Below are 21,461 nucleotides of genomic sequence, written 5' to 3' on the forward strand. Positions count from 1 at the left end.
GAAACCGTTTCGGTTGGAGGCATCGACAGTTTTCCTAGGGATATAACGCAGCACCAATGTACTTTTAAAAGCTGGCAACGCTGTAAATTTATCCGCTTCAGACATACACTTTTTTCTGTTGCCGTCAGACGTAGTTCACTAGCTGACCGTTCCATTTGGGTAGAGTTCGCTATTGTGCCGCAGCATTTTCTACAGAGTCGGTAATTCAGAGCCTGAAACAATAAAAAGCATTGCATGCAATACGTCTGTACGGATCCTAAGTTCGTGTTCAGGTTTCTTTTATTTGAAGCGCCAGAAGCATCCTGCTCTTTTTACATTGTTATCCTTTCACTTTATAATTTCTCTTACGATCTCAACACTTCAGTTTTCTCCCTGTACACAACTACAGTCTTACAATTTTTATATACTGTTATTATATTTATTATTATACATTATTTATATTATTATATACTGTATTTTTATACACCGTCTTATACACTGTTTAAATACTGTTCGTCCTAAACTATCCCATAAAAATAAAAAATGAAAATACAAAATATATCATTTTTCCCCTAACCTTAAAAAATAATATATATATGTATATACACGTGACACAAACTATAGACTGTCTCGCAACCATTCTATTACAATCTTCGCATCCCAAGCCCGTGTCCTAAGCCTGTGGTACCGCCAACTCGGTCGGTCAAAGTAACATCGACAATTTCTCATCGCATTTATGAATTAATTTTTCTTAAATTATCGAACGCTTTCGCCGATAACAATAAAATAATAATAAAAGCCTTTTTACCATATTTTACAATCTGAACATTAAATATATATTTGAAATATAACACTGAACCATTTATCGTCGAGAAAACAATTCTCTCTCCCGTCTTTCTGCCTCCGAAAATGTTCACTCCACGACCGCCACGAATTTTCAAAATCAGTCCAAAAAACGATCTGACTCGCGAAGAGTGGGGCTCGAATGGAAACGCGATAACGTCGCGGCAGCCTCGCGATTGGTTCCGTCCTCCAAACAGAGCCGCGAAAAAAAATCCGTCCGCCGTGGAAAACAGAAGGTATCGCAGGTACGCGCCGCGCTTTATCGTGATAATATTGATTTTTCCACCGATCCGTTACAACATACCGATCCGGCGGCGGTAAAAGTGGGGACTCACTCTCACTGTTCGCGCCGGCTAAGGTGGCTTCGGCTGTCCCGTCGTTTTTAAAACGCTGAACACCGCGGCTCCGTTTCTCCCCGTTTGCGAGGCTTGTCGGACCAGCGGCCGATATCGCTGCCGGAAAGGAAAAAGGGTTTCACCTCGGGACGAGTCTGAAGGGCTCCAAGTGCGACCACGATGACGGCCCAGATCGAGACCGTAGGGAACACCTTCAGGAATCTTAGCTGCGACGAGGATTACGTGCCTTCCGCGATCGAACACATAGAAAGTAAGTTACTTGGCTTTTTACTTTCACCCGAGCCGATCGCTATAAACGCGAGTTCTCTTTCATCCTGAATCGATCATGCCGAAAACTCGTCGAAACATTCTCCTATCGAATCCAATTACGGTAGTGTCGCTCTAATTGACGCTGAGATTGTGCAGAAAAATGGACAATTCGGGAAGAGGAGCCTCGCGAATTCGAGCCTCGCGACTCGTCTTTATAGTCGCCGATTGTCAATCATTGTAAAACGGAGCTGCAAGGCTCGAATAATCGTATCTCCTGTTCCCAAATTGTCCACTTTTCTTGCACGATCTCAGCGTCAGTTAAGGAGGCTTTACTGTACACTAATTGCTCCCTAATTCGCGCTCAGGTTGCGCACAGACATGGACAATCTTGGAAGAGAAGAGACGATTATTTGAGCCTCGCGGCTCATTTTTATAGTTGTCGATTGTCAATAATTGTAAAACGGAGCTGCAAGGCTCGAATAATCGTTTCTCCTGTTCCCAAATTGTCCATTTGTCTGCACAATTTCAGTGTCAATTAGGGAGACTTTACTGTACACTAATTTCTCCCTAATTGGCGCTCAATTTGCGCATAGAAATAGACAATTTTGGAAGAGGAGCCTCGCGACTCGTTTTTATAGTTACCGATTTTCAACAATTATAAAAACGAGGCGCGAATAATCGCATCTCCTCTTCCCAAATCGTCCATTTTTTGCACAATCAGAGCGTCAGTTAAGGAGACTTTACTATACACCAATTTCTCCCTAATTCGCGCTCAATTTGCGCACAAAAATGGACAATTTTGGAAGAGGAGCCTCGCGACTCGTTTTTATAGTTACCGATTTTCAACAATTATAAAAACGAGGCGCGAATAATCGCATCTCCTCTTCCCAAATCGTCCATTTTTTGCACAATCAGAGCGTCAGTTAAGGAGACTTTACTATACACCAATTTCTCCCTAATTCGCGCTCCATTTGCGCACAAAAATGGACAATTTTGGAAGAGGAGCCTCGCAACTCGTTTTTATAGTTACCGATTTTCAACAATTATAAAAACGAGGCTCGAACAATCGCATCTCCTCTTCCCAAATTGTCCATTTTTCTGCACAAATCTCAGCGTCAATTAGGGAAACTTTACTGTACACTAATATCTCCCTAATTCGCGCTCAATTTGCGCACGAACATTGACAATTTGGGAAGAGGAGCCTCGCGAATTCGAGCCTCGCGACTCGTTTTTATAGTTACCAATTGTCAATAATTATAAAAACGAAGCGCAAATCTCGAATAATCGCCTCTCCTCTTCCCAAATCGTCCATTTTTCTGCACAATCTCAGCGCCAATTAGGCGCTGCTCCATCGTGCTCGAGTTTCAATCGTCGTCCAAGCATTGTCCAATTACGGAATATCTCATAAAATCGCGGTCCAGTCGAGGTCCATCGTTTACACAGCTGTACCACTTTTACAAAACATAACTGTACATTTACCGGGCCTCTGGCTACGTTTTCGGTGCCGGGGAAAGGCGCGCGAAACACGCGGATCGATTATACAATGTACCTCCATCGACGCCGTAAGACGGTCGAATTGCCCGGAAAAAACGTGTAACGATTACGTAGAAGCGTCGTAGTGTCTAGAAAGCGAGGCAGCGAGCATTGCGGAGACCGCCGTTCAGCGGGTACCGTTTCGCGAATCGCGCGAGCATCGGTGGACGCTGTCTAAAACGGCGACGCCGGCGAAACGCGGCGGATCGTCGTCGCGGAAAATGTTGGAGAAAACAATGGAAACATATCCTGCAGGGTGGTCGATTATCCAATCACTGATAGCCTGGCACCGTGCGATCTTTCTGTCAATGATAGCTTCGCGTGCTCCGATCCACGGAGCATGCGCAGAACGCGCGCAGCTCGGTGAAAGTCCCAGCCCGTGGCTCGCGCGTGTGCTCGACGCGAAACGCGTTGGCTTCCTCGAAAGAGGATAATTGCGCAACCTGGAAGTAAAATCGTCGCGTTTCGAATATTGTTCCGGGTCGGGGGAATTTCGGAAAGCCGGCGAGAAATTGTCAACCCGCGGGTTTAAATTCGAGCCTCGTGATCGCGCGGTGATTGGAGATCAAAATTTGACGCGGCCTCATTTTTCGCCGGTTACCAATTTAAACCCTCGAAACCGGCCGTTCCGTATTTGCATGAAGGATAGGAGATGACACCGTCGGGTGCTTTCACCCGGAATGAAAATAAAACCGCCGCCGCCGTCGCCGTCGCGGAATAAATGAATACGACGGGGCGGCGTCGACTGATTTAAATTGCCGAATTAAAATGCTCCTCCTTTTTTGCGCCGCGGCCGATATTTTTGCAACAGTGTATATATGCATAACCGTCCCCCGATCGTCGCGGCGACCGAATCAATTCGCGGCAATGAATTTTTAACGAGGGTAAATTTTGTCCTCGGGGAAAGTTGGACAAGGCAATCTTCTTTCGCAAAGCGAACGAACCGCGCGCCGCGGTTAAATGCAACTGCGCCCGCCGCGCCGACGAGAATGCATTGAATAACTTATCGGACGGGGCTTTTTGTTGCGCCTTTTCCGACGCCGTCGCGCGGCAGATGTCCGCGGCTGAACGAAATTCCTCGGTTGATGATTCCACGGTGCAACAAAGTTGACATTGTCGCCGGATCCATCCAGCGACGTTCCTTGCCGATTTGAATTCTGACGGCGCGCCGGCGACGCAAGGATGAAGATTGGCTGGAACGAGATGCAGATTGCCAAATTATCGTCGGACGGTGTAATGTTTATTCATACGTGAGATTCGTATTTGTTATACATGTATGCTGAAAATCGTTGTATGTGGACAGCAATCAAGCGTGGCTCGCGGCACGCTGTGACAATCCACGCGTATACAGGGTGCTCCACAATTATTTTAACAGCCGAAAATGAGGGGTAGCTGAGGTCATTCTAAGCAACTTTTTCCTTTGCGAAAATGCAATCTGCGGCTTTGTTTACGAGTTATTCACGAAAAACGCTGACCAATGAGAAGTGAGGGCGCGAAGTTCGAGAGCACCATAAGAAGAAAACCATATATTGTGAGTTCTCTGTAATTGACGCTCAGATTGTGCACAAAAATGGACGATTTGGGAAGAGGAGATACGATCGTTCGAGCCTCGAGGCTCGTTTCTATAATCGTCGATTGTTAACAACTATAAAAACGAGCCGCGAAACCCGAATACAGCAACTTCTCTCCAATTGTCCCTCAACTTGTAAACAAAAATTGACAATTTGGGAAGAGCAGATACGATAATTCGAGTCATCCACCTCGTTTTTATAATTGTTGACAATCGGCGACTATAAAAACGAGCCCCGTCAAGGCTCGAATAATTGAATCTTCTTTTCCCAAATTGTCCATTTTTGTGCGCAATATAAGCGTCAATTAAGGAGAATTTACTGTATGTGTATTATTAGGTTGGCGCGTATGAAATGTCGGATTTTTAAGTGAACATATAAAACTGCGTATCTTTTTTCAAAAGCTGTTTATTTAATCAAAATATACTCCATTCGCTTCGATACACTTTTCCCAACGAGATTTTAACGCACAGATGCCTGTCTTAAAGAAATTCTGATCTTTAGAATCGATAAACTCTGATATGGAATTTTTCAGCCTGTCTTCATTTTCATACCGTTCAGCCCGTAAAATCTGTTCTAAATGTTTAAAGAAATGAAAGTCGGTTGGCGAAAGATCCGGCGAATAAGCTGGGTGCTGCAAAATTTCATGTTTTAATTCATTTAATCTCGCAATTGATTTGTACGACGTGTGCGGCCGAGCGTTGTCGCGGAGAAGTATTTGGCCACGCCGATTAACAAGCGATGGGCGTATAATTTTCAATTTTTCGTGCATTTCATCGATGTACCGGCGGTACTTTTCGGCTGTAATTGTCTCCTCAGTTTCCCCCCCTAGCCTGACACGCTATACAATTGCTGTCGTGTGGCACTTTGGGGGCAAAGCAAACCACAAAACTCCTTACACGGACGCGGAGTTAAGACTGGGTCTTCCGTACCCAGCCTAATGAACGATGAGCGAAGGCGGCGATTTACCCACGTTCGGACCCCTCGTAGGTGTTCCGTCGGGGGGTGGGTACTAAATTTCTTGTGTATGCCAGACCTGGCGAGGAAACATATCTGCGCCACTTTCGCGGTGGCCAGATTTGCAATAAATGTCTCCTCAGTTCGAAGGAACGAGTAGCGAATTACTCCGGTCACATTCGTTTCCACCGATGCTTTCGGAGCATCATTTTTCACAGACGTTTTGGGTCTTCCACGCGGTCCATTTTCTAGGGAAAAATCACCGGACCGAAAATTTTCAAAGCAACGCTGCACTTTTCGATCGTTAATTCTCCCCGAACGCCTGGTTTATATTGCGCGCAGCTTTTGCAACATTAATACCAAGTTTATACTCGTCTAAAAAAATTACACGAATATCGGTTGAATTCATATTCTTACGAAATTCAAAATAAATAACAAAATGGAACACTATTGAGAAAATCTTCTTTGTTGAAACGTGACTCTGGCAATGGACAGTGAGCCTATAATCGAGGTTATGCAAAAAACAAAAGGATAACAAAAACAGGGAGACGAACGTTCGCTTGTAAAGAAAACTCAACATTTCATATGCACCAACCTAATAGACGCCAACGAGAATAGACGCTTCGATATCGAAGTGTGCAATTCAAGAGTGGAAAATTTAGATTCCCAAAAGACCAAGCTACGTCGCCTCGGTTGTGGAAATGACCGCTTTTTAGTTATTGTCGAGATATTTGCAATATTCGGCCAGCGTAGTGTCAATGTCGCGAGCGTGACGTCACGAGATACCGCTGACAGTTCTCGTAGATATCGAGAGATTTAAGAGTTCGAATCGAAAATTCGTAACTACAACGCGACGATCAACTCCGTCAAGGTCAAATCGAGAGCCTAACCCTTTTAAGAACCGAAGAACAGGGGATTGTTTAGAAAGATTAGTGAACTTTTACTATCGTTTCGAGCGTGTTGTTTTGATAAGACAAGCGACGATGTTGGCAAATGGTATCGCCGTTCTTTGAAATCTCAAAATAGACGCGAGATAAAAAGTTATTATAGTCTGTTGCACCACTCGTAGTTCTTGTAATCCTGAATTTCCCAAGCTGTGTGACGCAAGCATCCTGCCAAAGAAACAATTTCATAACGAAAACAATGACCATTTATGATCCCCGTACAATTAGACAGATTTTATTAGATTTTACAATGTATACGATGATAAAATAACAATGTATACGACAGGATTTGTAATCGAAAGTCTCACTGGAAGGTTCGCAGATTGACATAGTCGACGGTTAAATTATTGTTACGAAAGAATAATATTTAAACCCAATGAAACGACAACGTTAGTTCGAACAATTTTCATCGTAATAAGTTCGACCATTTTTATCGTCAACCGCATCTGCAAATATGACGCATCCATAGAATGAATTGCATACTGCAAAGATCAACCGTGAAGGTATCTTTGCCAGCTGCAATCTCGGGCTAATATTTATGGGTTACGATTTTTCTGATACAGAAACGTTCACGCTCCGCTTTTTTGCTTGCAATCGATCATCCGTATCGACGCTTCCGCAAATTATTTCACTCGGTGCATACATAGCTACGTACATACATATATAACATAACGGACTCCTTTGACCGATAGGCAGAATTCAAATAAACAGTGGCGATAAAATACATGTTATTCTAACGTTGTTTGCAATTCCGTCTCTATCTCGATCCGTGTTTGAACGTGAGAACGTGTCACTGCACTTCAATCTCGTTTCAGTGTTCTGCAGCTCAATGTACATACAATCTCGCCGCACTGTATCGTTTTTCCCGGTCTCAGATCGTCGCGATTAAACTTCTCAAGTTATTAATCTTCATTATCAAGGAAATATCATTTTATCGGTTTCTTTTATTCTCGTTCTTTTTACAATGTTGCTAAAAAAAAAGAAAACGTCTGCTCGATTTTTTGTATAATATTATTAATATTATTATTATTAATATTATATTATAATAATATTGTTATTAGTAATATTATATTATAATAATATTATTATTAATGTTATATTAATAGTATTATATTATAATAATAATATTATTATTAATATTATATTATAATAATATTATTACTAGTAATATTATATTATAATAATATTGTTATTAGTAATATTATATTATAATAATATTATTATTAATATTATATTATAATAATATTATATTAATAGTATTATATTATAATAATAATATTATTATTAATATTATATTATAATAATATTATTACTAGTAATATTATATTGTAATAATATTGTTATTAGTAATATTATATTATAATAATATTATTATTAATATTATATTATAATAATATTATATTAATAGTATTATATTATAATAATAATATTATTATTAATATTATATTATAATAATATTATTACTAGTAATATTATATTATAATAATATTGTTATTAGTAATATTATATTATAATAATATCATATTATTAGTATTATATTATAATAATATTATATTATTAGTATTATATTATAATAATATTATTATTGGTAATATTATATTATTAATATTATATCATAATAATATTATATTAGTAGTATTATATTATAATAATATTATTATTGGTAATATTATATTATTAATATTATATCATAATAATATTATATTAGTAGTATTATAATAATATTATTATTATTAATATTATCAGCTCAGTTTGTACGTGATTTTTAAATCGTGCGTGTTTTTCAGGGTTAGGTGCCTTCGGAATAGGACTGCTAAGTTCCGGCGCGGTGTTGACTACTTTGACGTTATACTTCGCCGTGGATGCTTGCCACAATGTTTTCTACCAAAAAGAGTCGAGTTTCTACAAAACCAGCAGCATCATGATCCTGTCGATGTATCCGGTCGCAAGTATTTGCAGTTTGACAGCGATAGCAATACCAAGGTACATACATACACGCATCGCAAACTTCTGACAATATCGTTTTAGATCGAATTCTTGGTACGGCGATGCACGCGTTTTCAATACGAACAAAAAATCGAATAAGCGACGTCGCTCTTCTAATGATAGCGATCAAGCGCGGTGTCTACCGTTATTGAAACTCGGACATCGAACTGGGTCGTTCACAGTTTCAGTAACATTTTAATAGACGCCGATAAATAATACTCAAGGCTGCGAAGCATTTTCTACTTGTGTATCGTCAATAATGATTCGTGAAAGTAAATACAACACGGTTTCGCACTAACACGATAGGATAAATTGCGGGAACCCGCGTATAAGCACTGCAACCTATGGCACTGTTTCCACTATAACGCGATAAGGAAATTGCGGAGACCTTTGCGCGACACTGAACTTCTACGGCACTGGATAGCATGATTTTGGGGTTCAACATATTTAAAAACTAAGTAACCTTAAAATGATAATAGGAAGGAATAACGAACTATAGTGTCTTTACGTGAAAATATAATCATTATAATTAACGCTTTGCACTCGAGTGGTGAGTCTGAGACATCGCTAAAAATTTGTTATATCACGTTCTAAAATAATTTTTATGTTAACCTTTTAGGCACGACGCGTCGCTATAGTGGCTTTCGCGGATGTATTATTAATAATAATAATAATAATAATAATATTAATAATATAATATTAATGTTAATAATATTGACAATATAATATTAATAATATAATATTAATATTAATAATATTGACAATATAATATTAATATTAATAATATTGACAATATAATATTAATATTAATAATATTAATAATATAATATTAATATTAATAATATTGACAATATAATATTAATATTAATAATATTGACAATATAATATTAATATTAATAATATTGACAATATAATATTAATATTAATAATATTGACAATATAATATTAATATTAATAATATAATATTAATATTAATAATATTGACAATATAATATTAATATTAATAATATTGACAATATAATATTAATATTAATAATATTGACAATATAATATTAATATTAATAATATTGACAATATAATATTAATAATATAATATTAATATTAATAATATTGACAATATAATATTAATAATATAATATTAATAATAATAATAATAATGTTATATAATATTAATGTAATATATTATCTTATTAAAAAAAGAACTATGTGAAGAAGGTAATATCATGGTACATTGAAATCGTTACTTAATCATCGAAAATCGGTAATGAAAATAAGTAGGCACTATTTCATTAATCGAATGAGCTACAAAATATTGCATTACTGCAAAACAAGAGCGTAGTTTATACACACGTTACAGATACCCATGGTGGTTGCAATACGTTTTACACGTTTATCCTTCGTGCACGAGCTCGACATTTAACGCGAGTAAACCAATGAAAAACATTGTCGATAATCACAGGGCAACCGATCAACAAAGCGCTAAAAGTTGACAGCGGCTCGGGACGTTGGAAAAAATTCTGAGACTCACGTCGGTGCGATGAGACTGGCGGGCTCTCTCTCTCTCTCTCTCTCTCTCTCTCTCTCTCTCTCTCTCGGGCTGCCTTCGGAGATTAATTTAGTAGGACGGAGGTTCACATGCAACAACCGGAGAATACAAAAAAGTCGATAAGGCGTGTCCAGTCTCGACACGGGAGGTAACGAAGCGTTGGCAATGAAGTAAACCAGAAAATCCACTTAAGGGGCCTCGAGAAAAAGCGGAAACGCGATCGAATGACCCGCAAGGTCCCGGACAAAAGGGACAGCATCTCCTTGAGACAGTTTTTAACGACCCCGAAAAACACGGCCGGAGAAAAACTGGGGCCGCGGCACCCTAATGATCATGATTTCCCGAGATAGAGCGTACCCGTCGCCGGCCCGTGTCACACCTGCGCGCGGTTTACGCCGAAAATTCGATCGGTTTTACCGATAAGCCGAAGGGCGACGGTATAGTGACACGGAAATTCCATTGCCGTGAAAACCCCATCAATATTTCCGACGTGTCCCCCCCAACAATTCTCGATCTAAATATTCCGGCCGCGCAACCGAAAGGACTTTTCGAGGAGAGTTCAGCTGGACCAGTTCCATTTTCTGGATAGCTTCTTCGCATACGGTAGCGGTCACAATTTGAGGACGATGAATTTTAATTTCAGTTATACGCGCGTTGAATTGCGTAGTATACGTGTAGATGCGGGTCTCGCTTTTTTAGTGTTCTGGGTGTCACGTCGGACATATATGGGTGATACTAATTTTTTATCAGTTTTGAACATTCATTTTCATTGCAATACATTCGAACGAACTGAATTTGGCCAGGATGTTTCGGATGCGAAAGAGTTCCAATATGATGAATTTAATTTTCTAGTTTGGGTTCACAGTTAATAGCAATTAGTATCGATTAATATTAATTTTTACCAAGTAATACCAATTAGTACAAACCAATAGTATTTTTCGCCAATTAATACCAATTGGTATCAATTAATAGTAATTTTTACCAATTAATGCCAACTGGTGTCAATTAATATTATTTTTTACCAATTAATACAATTAGTATCAATTAATATTATTTTTTTCCAATTAATACAATTAGTATCAATTAATATTCATTTTTACCAATTAATATCAATTAGTGGTTGATAGTCGGCGCTGAATGTGTTAATAATATAATAATATAGTAATATAACGATATAATAATATAATAATGTAATAATATAATAATATAATAATATAATAATATGATAATGTAATAATATAGTAATATAATAATATAATAATATAATAATATAATAACATAATAATATAATAATATAATAATATAATAATATAATAATATAATAATATAATAATATAATAATACAATAATATAATAATGTAATAATAATGAAATAAAATCTTTCACCACAGCCCAGTGTTTCTTATGATGAATTGTAATACGCGGAACGTCGTTTTAGAAGAGACATGCAACCACGGTGCATTTTACTATTTCCTTTCTCCCTTGCTATTCGTCTTAATCTTTCGTCCGCCGGTGTTCGAGTGCCGTAGACACGAGAACCATTTTATGGAGATGTTTTCTGGACATTTCCAGAGCGTTAATCCCCGACGATAGATTACACAGTGATTCCGTAAGTAAACTCGTGCAAGGACCATTCTCTCTCTCTCTCCCTCTCTCTCTCTCTCTCCCTCTCTCTCTCTCCCTCTCTCTCTCTCTCTCTCTCTCTCTCTCTCTCTCTCTCTCTCTCTCTTGTCTCTCTGTCTTGATGACCCCAAAAAGTCCTGGGATTTTAATCTTCAAAAGTTGATTGCACGATGATTGCGCACACGAGGCTGCTCGGCGACCATTTCGTGCCTCCCAGAATTGTAATCTTCAGAAGTTGATTACACGCCGAGCAGTCCAAATTGCATAATGCCCGTTTTGTATTCCCATCAGTTAAAAAGTCCCAGAACATTCGTGTGTCGGGATTGTTGGCCGCATATTAATGGCGCCCCGTAAGGACGCGCACGCACGGTTCCGTACCGTGATGACCCAAACGAACCCACAATTTCAGTCCTCCGCTAATTGTGCCGCCATTGTGCCGCGCGGGCAGAACCGCGCGGATGAATCTTTATCGTCGCGGAGAACGATTCCGCGCGCTGATACGCTATCATTTTTCTTTTTTGTTTCCAATGATGTTCCAGGACCCAGTTGCTGTCGGAGGCGGTCACACAGGTATTCTTAACGACGGTGTTGTACTGGCTCTATCTGTTGCTGGTCTACATCGGTCGCAAAATAGTGACGACGTCGCCGCCATTAAGGCTGAGGGTCGGCCCGTGTTGCTGCTGGCCCTGCCTGCCCTTTCCGGAACTCGAAATGTCCGACGCCAATTTGTCCTGGCTCGGGCTCATGGTCCTCCAGCTTCCTATTATCCAGGTTATTTCTTATTTTCCGCTGACTTCGCTTTCTCGACGTCGAACCCGACTCTCGTCGTGCCTACCGCGGCGAAGGTTTCTCGGTCATTAACTTAACAGAGAGGCTACCACAGTATTCATGGAAAACAGCTTGCATTATTTTCCGAAATCTCCGCGCCTAACGAACAGGTTTCTTTTTCTCTATTCCTCGTTCTTGCGCTATTCACAAATTCCACCCGTCATCTGTTTCGAGAGTGCTGTTCTTTTATTTCTTCGCGATGGGGCTGTCATTTTTGAGCCGGGCTGTGTGCTTTTTGTGCTATTATTTGCGTAGAGTATTTTCTTTTCTATACCGAAACAATCGATGGGAATATTCTTTACGGTGAGTGCTAAAATTCATTGATTTTTAAAGTCGAAGATACTCACTGGAAAAATTTTCTGGAAACATTCACACAGTTAAATGGTTTATAATATTATAATATATTATATAATATATAATAATAATTATTATTATAATTATAATATAATATATATAATAATTATTATTATAATTATAATATAATATATATAACAATAATTATTATAATATAATATACATAACAATAATTATTATAATATAATATACATAATAATAATTATTATAATATAATATATATTATAACATATAGTTATATATTATAATTAATATAATTATATATTATGTAATCTATTATATAATATAATATATGATTTTGTAACGTGCAAGGTTAGTATACAGATTTTATCCAGTCATAACAAAACAGGAATTCTCTTAATAGAATTTAAGAATGTTATATTATTTCATTTAATAATTTTAATGAGTTCAATGTAATATAATATAATAGTATAATAGACCACTGGAAGGGGCTGAAAAGTCGTGGGGACTAATTTGTTGCTCACCCTGTATACTTAGAAATTCTGTGAATACATTTGCACTGATTTGCAATTTAATTTGGAATTTAATTTCGAAATTCAAAGTCTAGTTACTATATCTAACTTGCTAAAATTATTTAATGATAATTAAACGTATAGTCGATGCATGAAATTGATAAAAATGACGAAAAGTTTTTCGTACGGTTATTTTTCGTTCTCGTTAGTAAGTTAATTAGTATTATTAAGATCTCTGTTGTTTCTTTGCAGACGCTATCTTATTGCATATTCCTGATCATGTCGATCGAGGAGCCTAACCTAATAACAAAATACGGCATATGGCTGCAGCCATTGTGTATGACTAGCATACTTTTCGGAATATATGGGCTGACTATTACGGTGAAGAGTCTGCAGGAAGTTGCTCCAGGTAAAAATCGTGTATGCTTAATTAAGAGGAAGGATCGGACTGCATAATCTGGTCCTGTTATCTGCGCGCCGCCGTACGACATTATTCAAAACACGCGACCGCAAAGCAATTTTCTGCGTTTCCCTTCGCCTCGACCACGCGTCCCCGCCGACGTTATTATCGATCCCCAGAACCCGAATTCGAATCTTCTTTGCGGGATTTATCGGACGTTTCGCAAAACGTATTTCGATCGTTCGAAATCACTGTAACTGTAGACTATAATCATCTCAAGGTTATTTTCTTATTTTTGTTATTTTGGTTATTTGGTTACTTTGATTATTTATGTTCTTTTTGTTATTTTGGTTAGTTCAGTAATTTTGGTTATTTTGGTTATTTTAGTTATTTTGGTTATTTTGGTCATTTTGATTATTTTGATTATTTTGGTTATTTTGGTTATTTTGATTATTTTGATTATTTTGATTATTTTGATTATTTTGGTTATTTTAATTATTTTAATTATTTTAATTATTTTTATTATTTTGATTATTTTGGTTATTTTGGTTATTTTGGTTATTTTGGTTATTTTGCTATGTCTCGTCGAATTGTTTCAAATATTATAGCAATCGATTAGTGGCAATTTTTTCTTCAATGTCACTTGAAAGTCATCAATCAACGTCGTTGAATTCGTCACGACGTCGCCTAAAATGCTACGAAGTTGAAATTACCAAATTTCATCTACAAATATAACGGTGGCCTTTTTCTCTTATCAAAAATCAATATGTTTCTAAATTTCAAAAAAAAGGTTATTTTTGTACACGGGGGCAAATTTCGGGCGAACTTGACGCGAGCGTGGATGAAAAATTCGATGAACTTACCAGGAAACTAAAATAATTGCGTTCCGGGAATGAAGCACGACTTATTCGCGCTGTTTTCGGCGCTCGTTCACGAATTACCATAAATGGTACATTCGCCGCGTCCGAATGCGAGCGTACAAATTCGATTCCGTCCGTTAAATATTCCGAGAAGTTCATTCCGAAGCGGCGAAAGTAAGAGCAGAGAGTGCCGGCAACCGAACGCCTAGCGATTATCCCGTGGGACCACACAAGTAACGCGGGACAGGAAGCAATTTCCATGGTTTTGGGAAACCCCCATTGTCCCCCGCCCCCATGGCGCTAATGGATATATACGCTTCTGACCTGCGGTCATTTTCACAGAGGCGAAACTGCATCGCAAAGCCTCGGTGTCCCAGATGGTGCTGCTGTTCTCCAAGCTGCAGGGGTTCATTGTCAAGAGTTTGTCGCAGACGGGCCTGTTTCCATGCGACCCGCCAATCACGCCGCAGATCTACGCGAACGGTAATTCTCTCCTTCATTTTTCGTCTCGCGAAGAAAACGAAAATAATGGTCGCGTTTATAGTAACGATGACGGCAACGACTCGCCGGGCGACGAGTCGCGAACCTCCTTCCCAGCCTTTTCAGCCTTTTCGTATTTTAATGCGACTCATTGTCGACGAGGCGCGCCGAGAACCATCGATCAACCTGCGGTTAGCTGCCCGAAGTTCCTTTCAATTCATCGCGAGTTCGATTTCAATGCGACTTCGTTTTGCGTCACGAACGCGAATATTCCTCTTTTCGGTTACAAAACATTCGGCCTGACCACACTTGAACTTTCAACGTTGCCTTTAGAATTCTGTCCAAGTTCGGCGTCGTCAAAATGACACGTTTTATACAGGGTGTCCCAAAAATATGTTGTTCAATGTCCAATCTGGAATGGGGTGATTCCTGAGGTTATTTGAAGTAACTTTTTCCTCAGCGAAAATGCGATCCGCGGCTTCGTTTACGAGTTATTAGCGAAAAACAGTGACTAATCGGAGAGCAAGAGCGGCCGGTGCTCCGCCCTTACGGTCAATACCGCGTCGCGTTGGCCGTCTGACGCAGCGGCAGTGGTCGCGAGGGCGGGGCGTTAGCCGCGCACGATCTCTCATTGGTCAGTGTTTTTCGTTAATAACTCGTAAACGAAGCAGCGGATTGAATTTTCGTTAAGGAAAAGGTTACTTCAAATGGCCCCGGGAATCTGTTTCCGGATTGCGAGACATTTTTGAGACACCCTGTATTTTTTACTTCAGACTTATCGAAATCACGAAGGCTCCCTTATAGGAGACGATTGAACGAACTTCGCGATTCAAGCACACAACGTAATGAAAATAGCGATAGATTCCAATAAATTCAGTCTCGTTTTGCGCCATTCTCGTGCGAAATCTGGCCTTCGTGGCGAAATTTTAAATTTTATGCATATCTAACGGTATATGACACATATCATACTGTGTAGACCATTCGCTAATCTAGTACATAATAGCACATTTATGCAACGCGCATTTTTAATAACCTTGTACTATAAAAACAGACGAGAAGAGGTTCTCTTGCAATTTCAATTTTCGAATGCTATCAGTAGACTGCGGATTCGATGCATTCATGACAAAAATGAGTAGATCAAATACAGAACAGTAGATATACACTTAAAGAATTTAAAAATGGTATTGCATTATTTCGAACTCAATGAAATACAGTAAATTCTCCCTAATTGACGCTCAGATTGCACACAAAAATGGACAATTTGGGAAGAGGAGATACGATTATTCGAGCCTTGTACCTCATTTTCGTCAACTCCTCTCCCCAAATTGACCATTTTTGTGCCCAATCAGAGCGCCAATTAGGGCGAATTTACCCTAATTAAAGAATGAGAAATACGTCCACGCATCTTCTGTGCCTTGCAATTAACGCAGGCAATTTTTAAAAAACGCCTAACAGCCTGCAGGCCAGTTAACAGATAAAACTAGAATTTCCGTTTCAATATTCATCCCCAAGCAGCGAGTTCTCTTCTCGGTTTTGTTTCGGTACGGCCGCGCATCCGGCATCTAAATCGAAATTCCGTGCAACTCGAATGCGCCTAGAACGCGAACAAGAAACATCAGGCAGTCCATAACATTTCCATACGAGCTGAGATAAAGCGAACAAGAACTGTTACTTTCTCCCGAACGATTTCAGTAACCTACAATGGCCTGATGCTAATCGAGATGCTGTTGCTCTGCTACGCTGCGAGGTACGTTTATTACGTGGACCTGGAAAGGGAGGAGAACACGTCGGCCGAGGCGACAGATCGGCCGAGAGACAAGACTACAGAACAAGCGGGCGCAACGAATAACAACGAGGCCGGCAAACAGCCATCGTCGTTCACCGCTATGGATTTCGCTCCTAAGCTCGCCGTTGCGCCAAATACCCAATTAACAAGCCCTTGGAACAACGAGAATCAGATTTGATTCGCTCGTGTGTGCTTTGGTCGTGCGCAAGGTTGTTGCACGCTCGGCTACAGATCCGGGAAAAATCGATCTTGCATAAGATCGAGGTGATCCTGAAGGACGCGGCTGAAAATAGGCGAATTTTGGCGATTGCGCGTTCTAATTTACCTGGCGGATGATTAGAATTGTTATGTGAAGAGTAATTGAATACGGGAATATTACAGTTTATTTGTTTTATTTTGACGATGATCTGGGTTTATAGCAATCTCTCCCTAATTCTCCCTAATTCGCGCTCAGATTGCGCACAAAAATGGACAATTTGGGAAGAGGAGATACGATTGTTCGAGCCTTTCGGCTTGATTTTATAGTTACTGATTGTCAACAACTATAAAAACGAGGTTTAAGACTCGAATTTATAGTTAACAATTGTCAAGGTTACAATTAATCAAGTACAATAAATTTTCCCTAATTGACGCTCAGCTTGAAAACAAAAATGGACAATTTGGGAAGAGGAGATACGATTATTCGAGCTTTTTGGCTTGATTTTATAGTGACTGATTATCAACAACTATAAAAACGAGGTGTAAGGCTCGAAGTTATAGTTACCAATTATCAAGAACTATAAAAACGAGCCGAAAGGCACGAATAATCGCACCTCCTCTTTCCAAATTGTCCACTTTTATGCGCAATCTGAGCGCGAATTAGTTAGAAAATTACTATATACAGTAATTTCTCCCAATTTTGCCTTCAACTTGTCCACAAAAATGGATAATTTGGGAAGAAGAGATACAATTACAATTTTATAATTACCAATTACCAGCAACTATAAAATGAGCCGCAATACTGAAATAATCGTAACCTCCTCTTCGCAAATCGTCCATACTTGTTTCCAAGCCGAGCGTCAATTAGGCAGAATTTACTGCAAACACTGAAAATGCAAAAGCGATTATTTATGAAGATAGTATTAAATTAGTACTTAGTAAAATTAAAAAGAAAAAAGAAAACAAGAAATGATTAATAAAAGTAACTGACTTTTCATGGACATCGACCTAAGCCGAAGCTTCACCTATTTGCAAACGTGTTCTTTACTCTGGAGATGCGATTTATTAATATGTACATATTTAACGTCTCAAAGACGTTGTACCAGAGTGATTATTTGTAATCGTACTATCTCCTGGTAGCTTGTAATTTATAAGGACTGATTAGGGAATCGTGGAAGACTTTGTTACTATGTTCGAAGTAACTATGTGCCCATTCTATTAAGTGCGTTACCTGCATAGTAATGGATTATTGTAGCAGTAACTTGTAAAATTAAGTCGCTTTCATTGTACTCGGATTGGTCGACGCGAACTGTTATACAGAGTGTCCCAAAAATGTCTCGCAATCCGGAAATGGCGAGTTCCTCAGATCATTTGAAGCAATTTTTTCCTTTACAAAACTGTTCTCCGATGCACCGTTAACGAGTTATTAACGAAAAACAGTGACCAATCAGAACCGCGCACGAAGCCCAGTTCCGCTCATTGGCTCGGTCGCCTCGCGCCAGCCGAGCTCGCCTCTCATTGGTCACTGTTTTTCGTTAATAACTCGTTAATGGTGCCTGGGAGAAAATTTTTGTAAAGGAAAAAGTTGCTTCGAATGACCTGAGGAACCCGCCACTTTCAGATTGCGAGACATTTTTGGGATACCCTGTATTATAGTACGTGAAGTTATACCAATAACTGTTGTCGAATCGATATACAATAATGAATAACGAATGTTGGTCGAAAGATCGTGTAAATAAATTGACAGTGTTTGTAGATTGTAATACGGTTCCAGTTACTTTGGCGAAGTAATGTAATGTAAGTAATTCTACGTTTTTATATGTTATTATACCGTGTGAAAAGCTTGTATGACGTTATCTTTCTAAATACATTTTCCAATTGGTGTAATGTAGAAGTAGATAGAACTGAGAGAAAATGGTCTTGTAACCGTTTTGGTTGGGATACGTGCAAACATAATGTAATACTTCGTACTAAGTTTATTATACAGCAGGACTTTGTACGTTTATGCTGTACGATCATGTTTATACTCGTGCGTTAGCCGTGAGATAATATATATTATATACAGAGATAGTGATAATGATATACTGTAAATAAATTCGTACAGAATTCAGATTTTAACAAATTGGAACAAACTGTATTCTTTTGTAGTTACGAAGACCTTCACCGAAGCTCTTGCTTCTTATTTTACGATTTTATCTTATCTGAAGAATCTTATCTTCCGTTTAATTATTGCTATTGTCATCGAAGTTTCTATATAATTTGCCACTCTAGAAATAATCAAAAGACTGGAACAAGATCACAAAATTCATTTATCGCATTATCTGACACCTGGCTTGCATCATCTAAAAAAATTGTTCATGCTATCGAAGAAATGGAGTTGATATACTGAAACAGAAATTATTCATAATTCAGTATGATCGACCTGGTACGTACAAAACTATTGGCTCGTTTGACAAAAAATGCAATTCGGTTGCACATTTCTTTAAAATAGAAAGAAACATCTCTCGCAAATGCTATTTTGTTTTAAGGAATTTAATGTTTTCAGTGTCATGAAATTGCTTGGTATTTGTGCTAGACTCATATATCATTGTATACGTGTTTATAACACTATCAAATATACAGGATGTCCTAAAAATGTCTCGCAATCCGGAAATGGGGGATTCCTGAGGTCATTTGAAGTAACTTTTTCCTCAGCGAAAATGCAATCCGCGGCTTCGTTTACGAGTTATTAACGAAAAACGCTGACCAATGAGAGGCGAGCTCGACTGGCGCGAGACAGCCGAGCCAATGAACGGAACTGGGCTTTCGTGCGCTCGTTGGCTGGACTGCCTCGCGCCAGCCGAGCTCGCCTCTCATTGGTCCGTTTTGTTTTGTTAATAACTCGTAAACGAAGCCGCAGATTGCATTTTCGCTAAGGAAAAAGTTATTCCAAATGACCTCAGGAATCCTCCATTTCCGTACAGCGAGACATTTATGGGACATCATGTACACTGTACTGTCTCTAATTATATATAATTTCGACACTTATTAATCCATATAGCTCACGATGCCTTAAAATCGTCTCGAATGCGTAAAAACAGTGGTTTCGTGCAATCTGTGAAACGTCACAAAATCATCCAAGTACACAGTCTGCAAAAAAATAAGAAGATACGCAACATATGATGACAGTGAATATCCTGAAATTTCCATCACGGTAAATGAGCATAAGAATAAGTGCATTGCCACGCCGAAGCAGAACAGTCTCCCGAGAGCTATCACGGATTGCACTAACTTCATCTTTCGACGATAGCTCGTAAGCACGGCCTACCGCAGTCCCGACCGCGCATCAAAGTCTCCGGGACGCAGGAGCGGTAGCTGTCGCTCCGTTGATGAAGACAACCCATACGTCGCCGGTTCCGTGGATTCAGCAGCCGTCAGGACGCATTATCGCATCGCGTGGAGCCTGACAAATCACAGTGGGTGCTCAACCAAATGACTTGCAACCTCTGCGCGCGGCTCTTACGAAACGGAACAGGGGCTGGATGGACCCTCGAGTTCCTCGAGAGGAACGAAGTGCCTCTCCGGCCGTGGCGATGCCACGCTCTCGAGGCAGATCGCTTCAGAAAAACCTTGTGTCCTTACGTTGCAACTAGAGAGCTGCATCCTCCGACGTGTAATTATCGTCGGCGCGTAATCACCTTAAAATAATGGGTTAGACGAGGCGGCGACTTTTTGCCCGAACCTTGATGGAACTCGGGGGCGGCTGTGCCGAGGCCTGAACCGTCGCCAATGATTCGACTGTCTTCGGAGTACTCCACACTCTTGATAGCGTCGAAGACGGCGAGAGCAAATGTAGCCGGTGATGAGACTCGGCACGATGATTCCCGTTCTCGAGTATCTACGGTTTCGTCGGCGGCTGCGACGTTCGCACGTGGATCGGAATTCTTCGTAGATGCGAAGAGGTTTTTATTGGAATTGCGACGATCGGACGCTTTTTAAGCGGTCTAGAGATAATTAATTGATTTCAACTCGAGGATTCAATTATCCTTTTCAATTAATTCTTTTAGAATTCAATAGTTTTTAGAAATGCTACTTGTATAATCTATTAAATACTGATTTTATTCGTTCCTTTCGGATTGATATAAAATTCTATAAAGTTCTACAAAATTCTATAAAATTCTATGAGTTTCTACAGATTTTTATACAATTCTATAAAATTCTATAAAATTCTATAAAATTCTATAAGATTCTATAAAATTCCACGAAATTCTACAAAATCCTACAAAATTCAATAAAATTCTACAGAATTCTATAAAATTCTATAAAATACTATAAAATTCTATAAAATTCTATAAGATTCTATAAAATTCCACGAAATTCTACAAAATCCTACAAAATTCAATAAAACTCTACAGAATTCTATAAAATTCTATAAAATACTATAAAATTGTATAAAATTCCACAAAAATTCTGTAAAATTCTACAAAATTCTATAAAATTCTACAGAATTCTATAAAAT

The 21,461-nt window shown here is 38.9% G+C and overlaps 1 protein-coding gene and 1 long non-coding RNA gene across 2 annotated transcripts; both read left to right on the top strand.

Annotated features, from left to right (window-relative positions):
• Positions 1-1,061: 1,061 nt before the first annotated feature.
• Positions 1,062-17,631, top strand: LOC117227802 (organic solute transporter subunit alpha). The gene is made up of 6 exons (XM_033483326.2): positions 1,062-1,428; positions 8,217-8,412; positions 12,124-12,355; positions 13,492-13,648; positions 14,842-14,982; positions 16,672-17,631. The coding sequence occupies exons 1-6, from the start codon at positions 1,338-1,340 to the stop codon at positions 16,941-16,943; spliced, it is 1,089 nt and encodes a 362-aa protein (XP_033339217.2). The 5' UTR covers positions 1,062-1,337; the 3' UTR covers positions 16,944-17,631.
• Positions 17,632-19,873: 2,242 nt separating this feature from the next.
• Positions 19,874-21,089, top strand: LOC117227832 (uncharacterized). Its single transcript, XR_004492154.2, has 2 exons — positions 19,874-20,156; positions 20,253-21,089. It is a non-coding gene; the product is annotated as an uncharacterized LOC117227832 (long non-coding RNA).
• Positions 21,090-21,461: the final 372 nt, after the last annotated feature.

Source organism: Megalopta genalis, chromosome 8 (genome assembly GCF_051020955.1).
Source record: "Megalopta genalis isolate 19385.01 chromosome 8, iyMegGena1_principal, whole genome shotgun sequence".
In the NCBI taxonomy this organism is placed as follows: domain Eukaryota; kingdom Metazoa; phylum Arthropoda; class Insecta; order Hymenoptera; family Halictidae; genus Megalopta; species Megalopta genalis.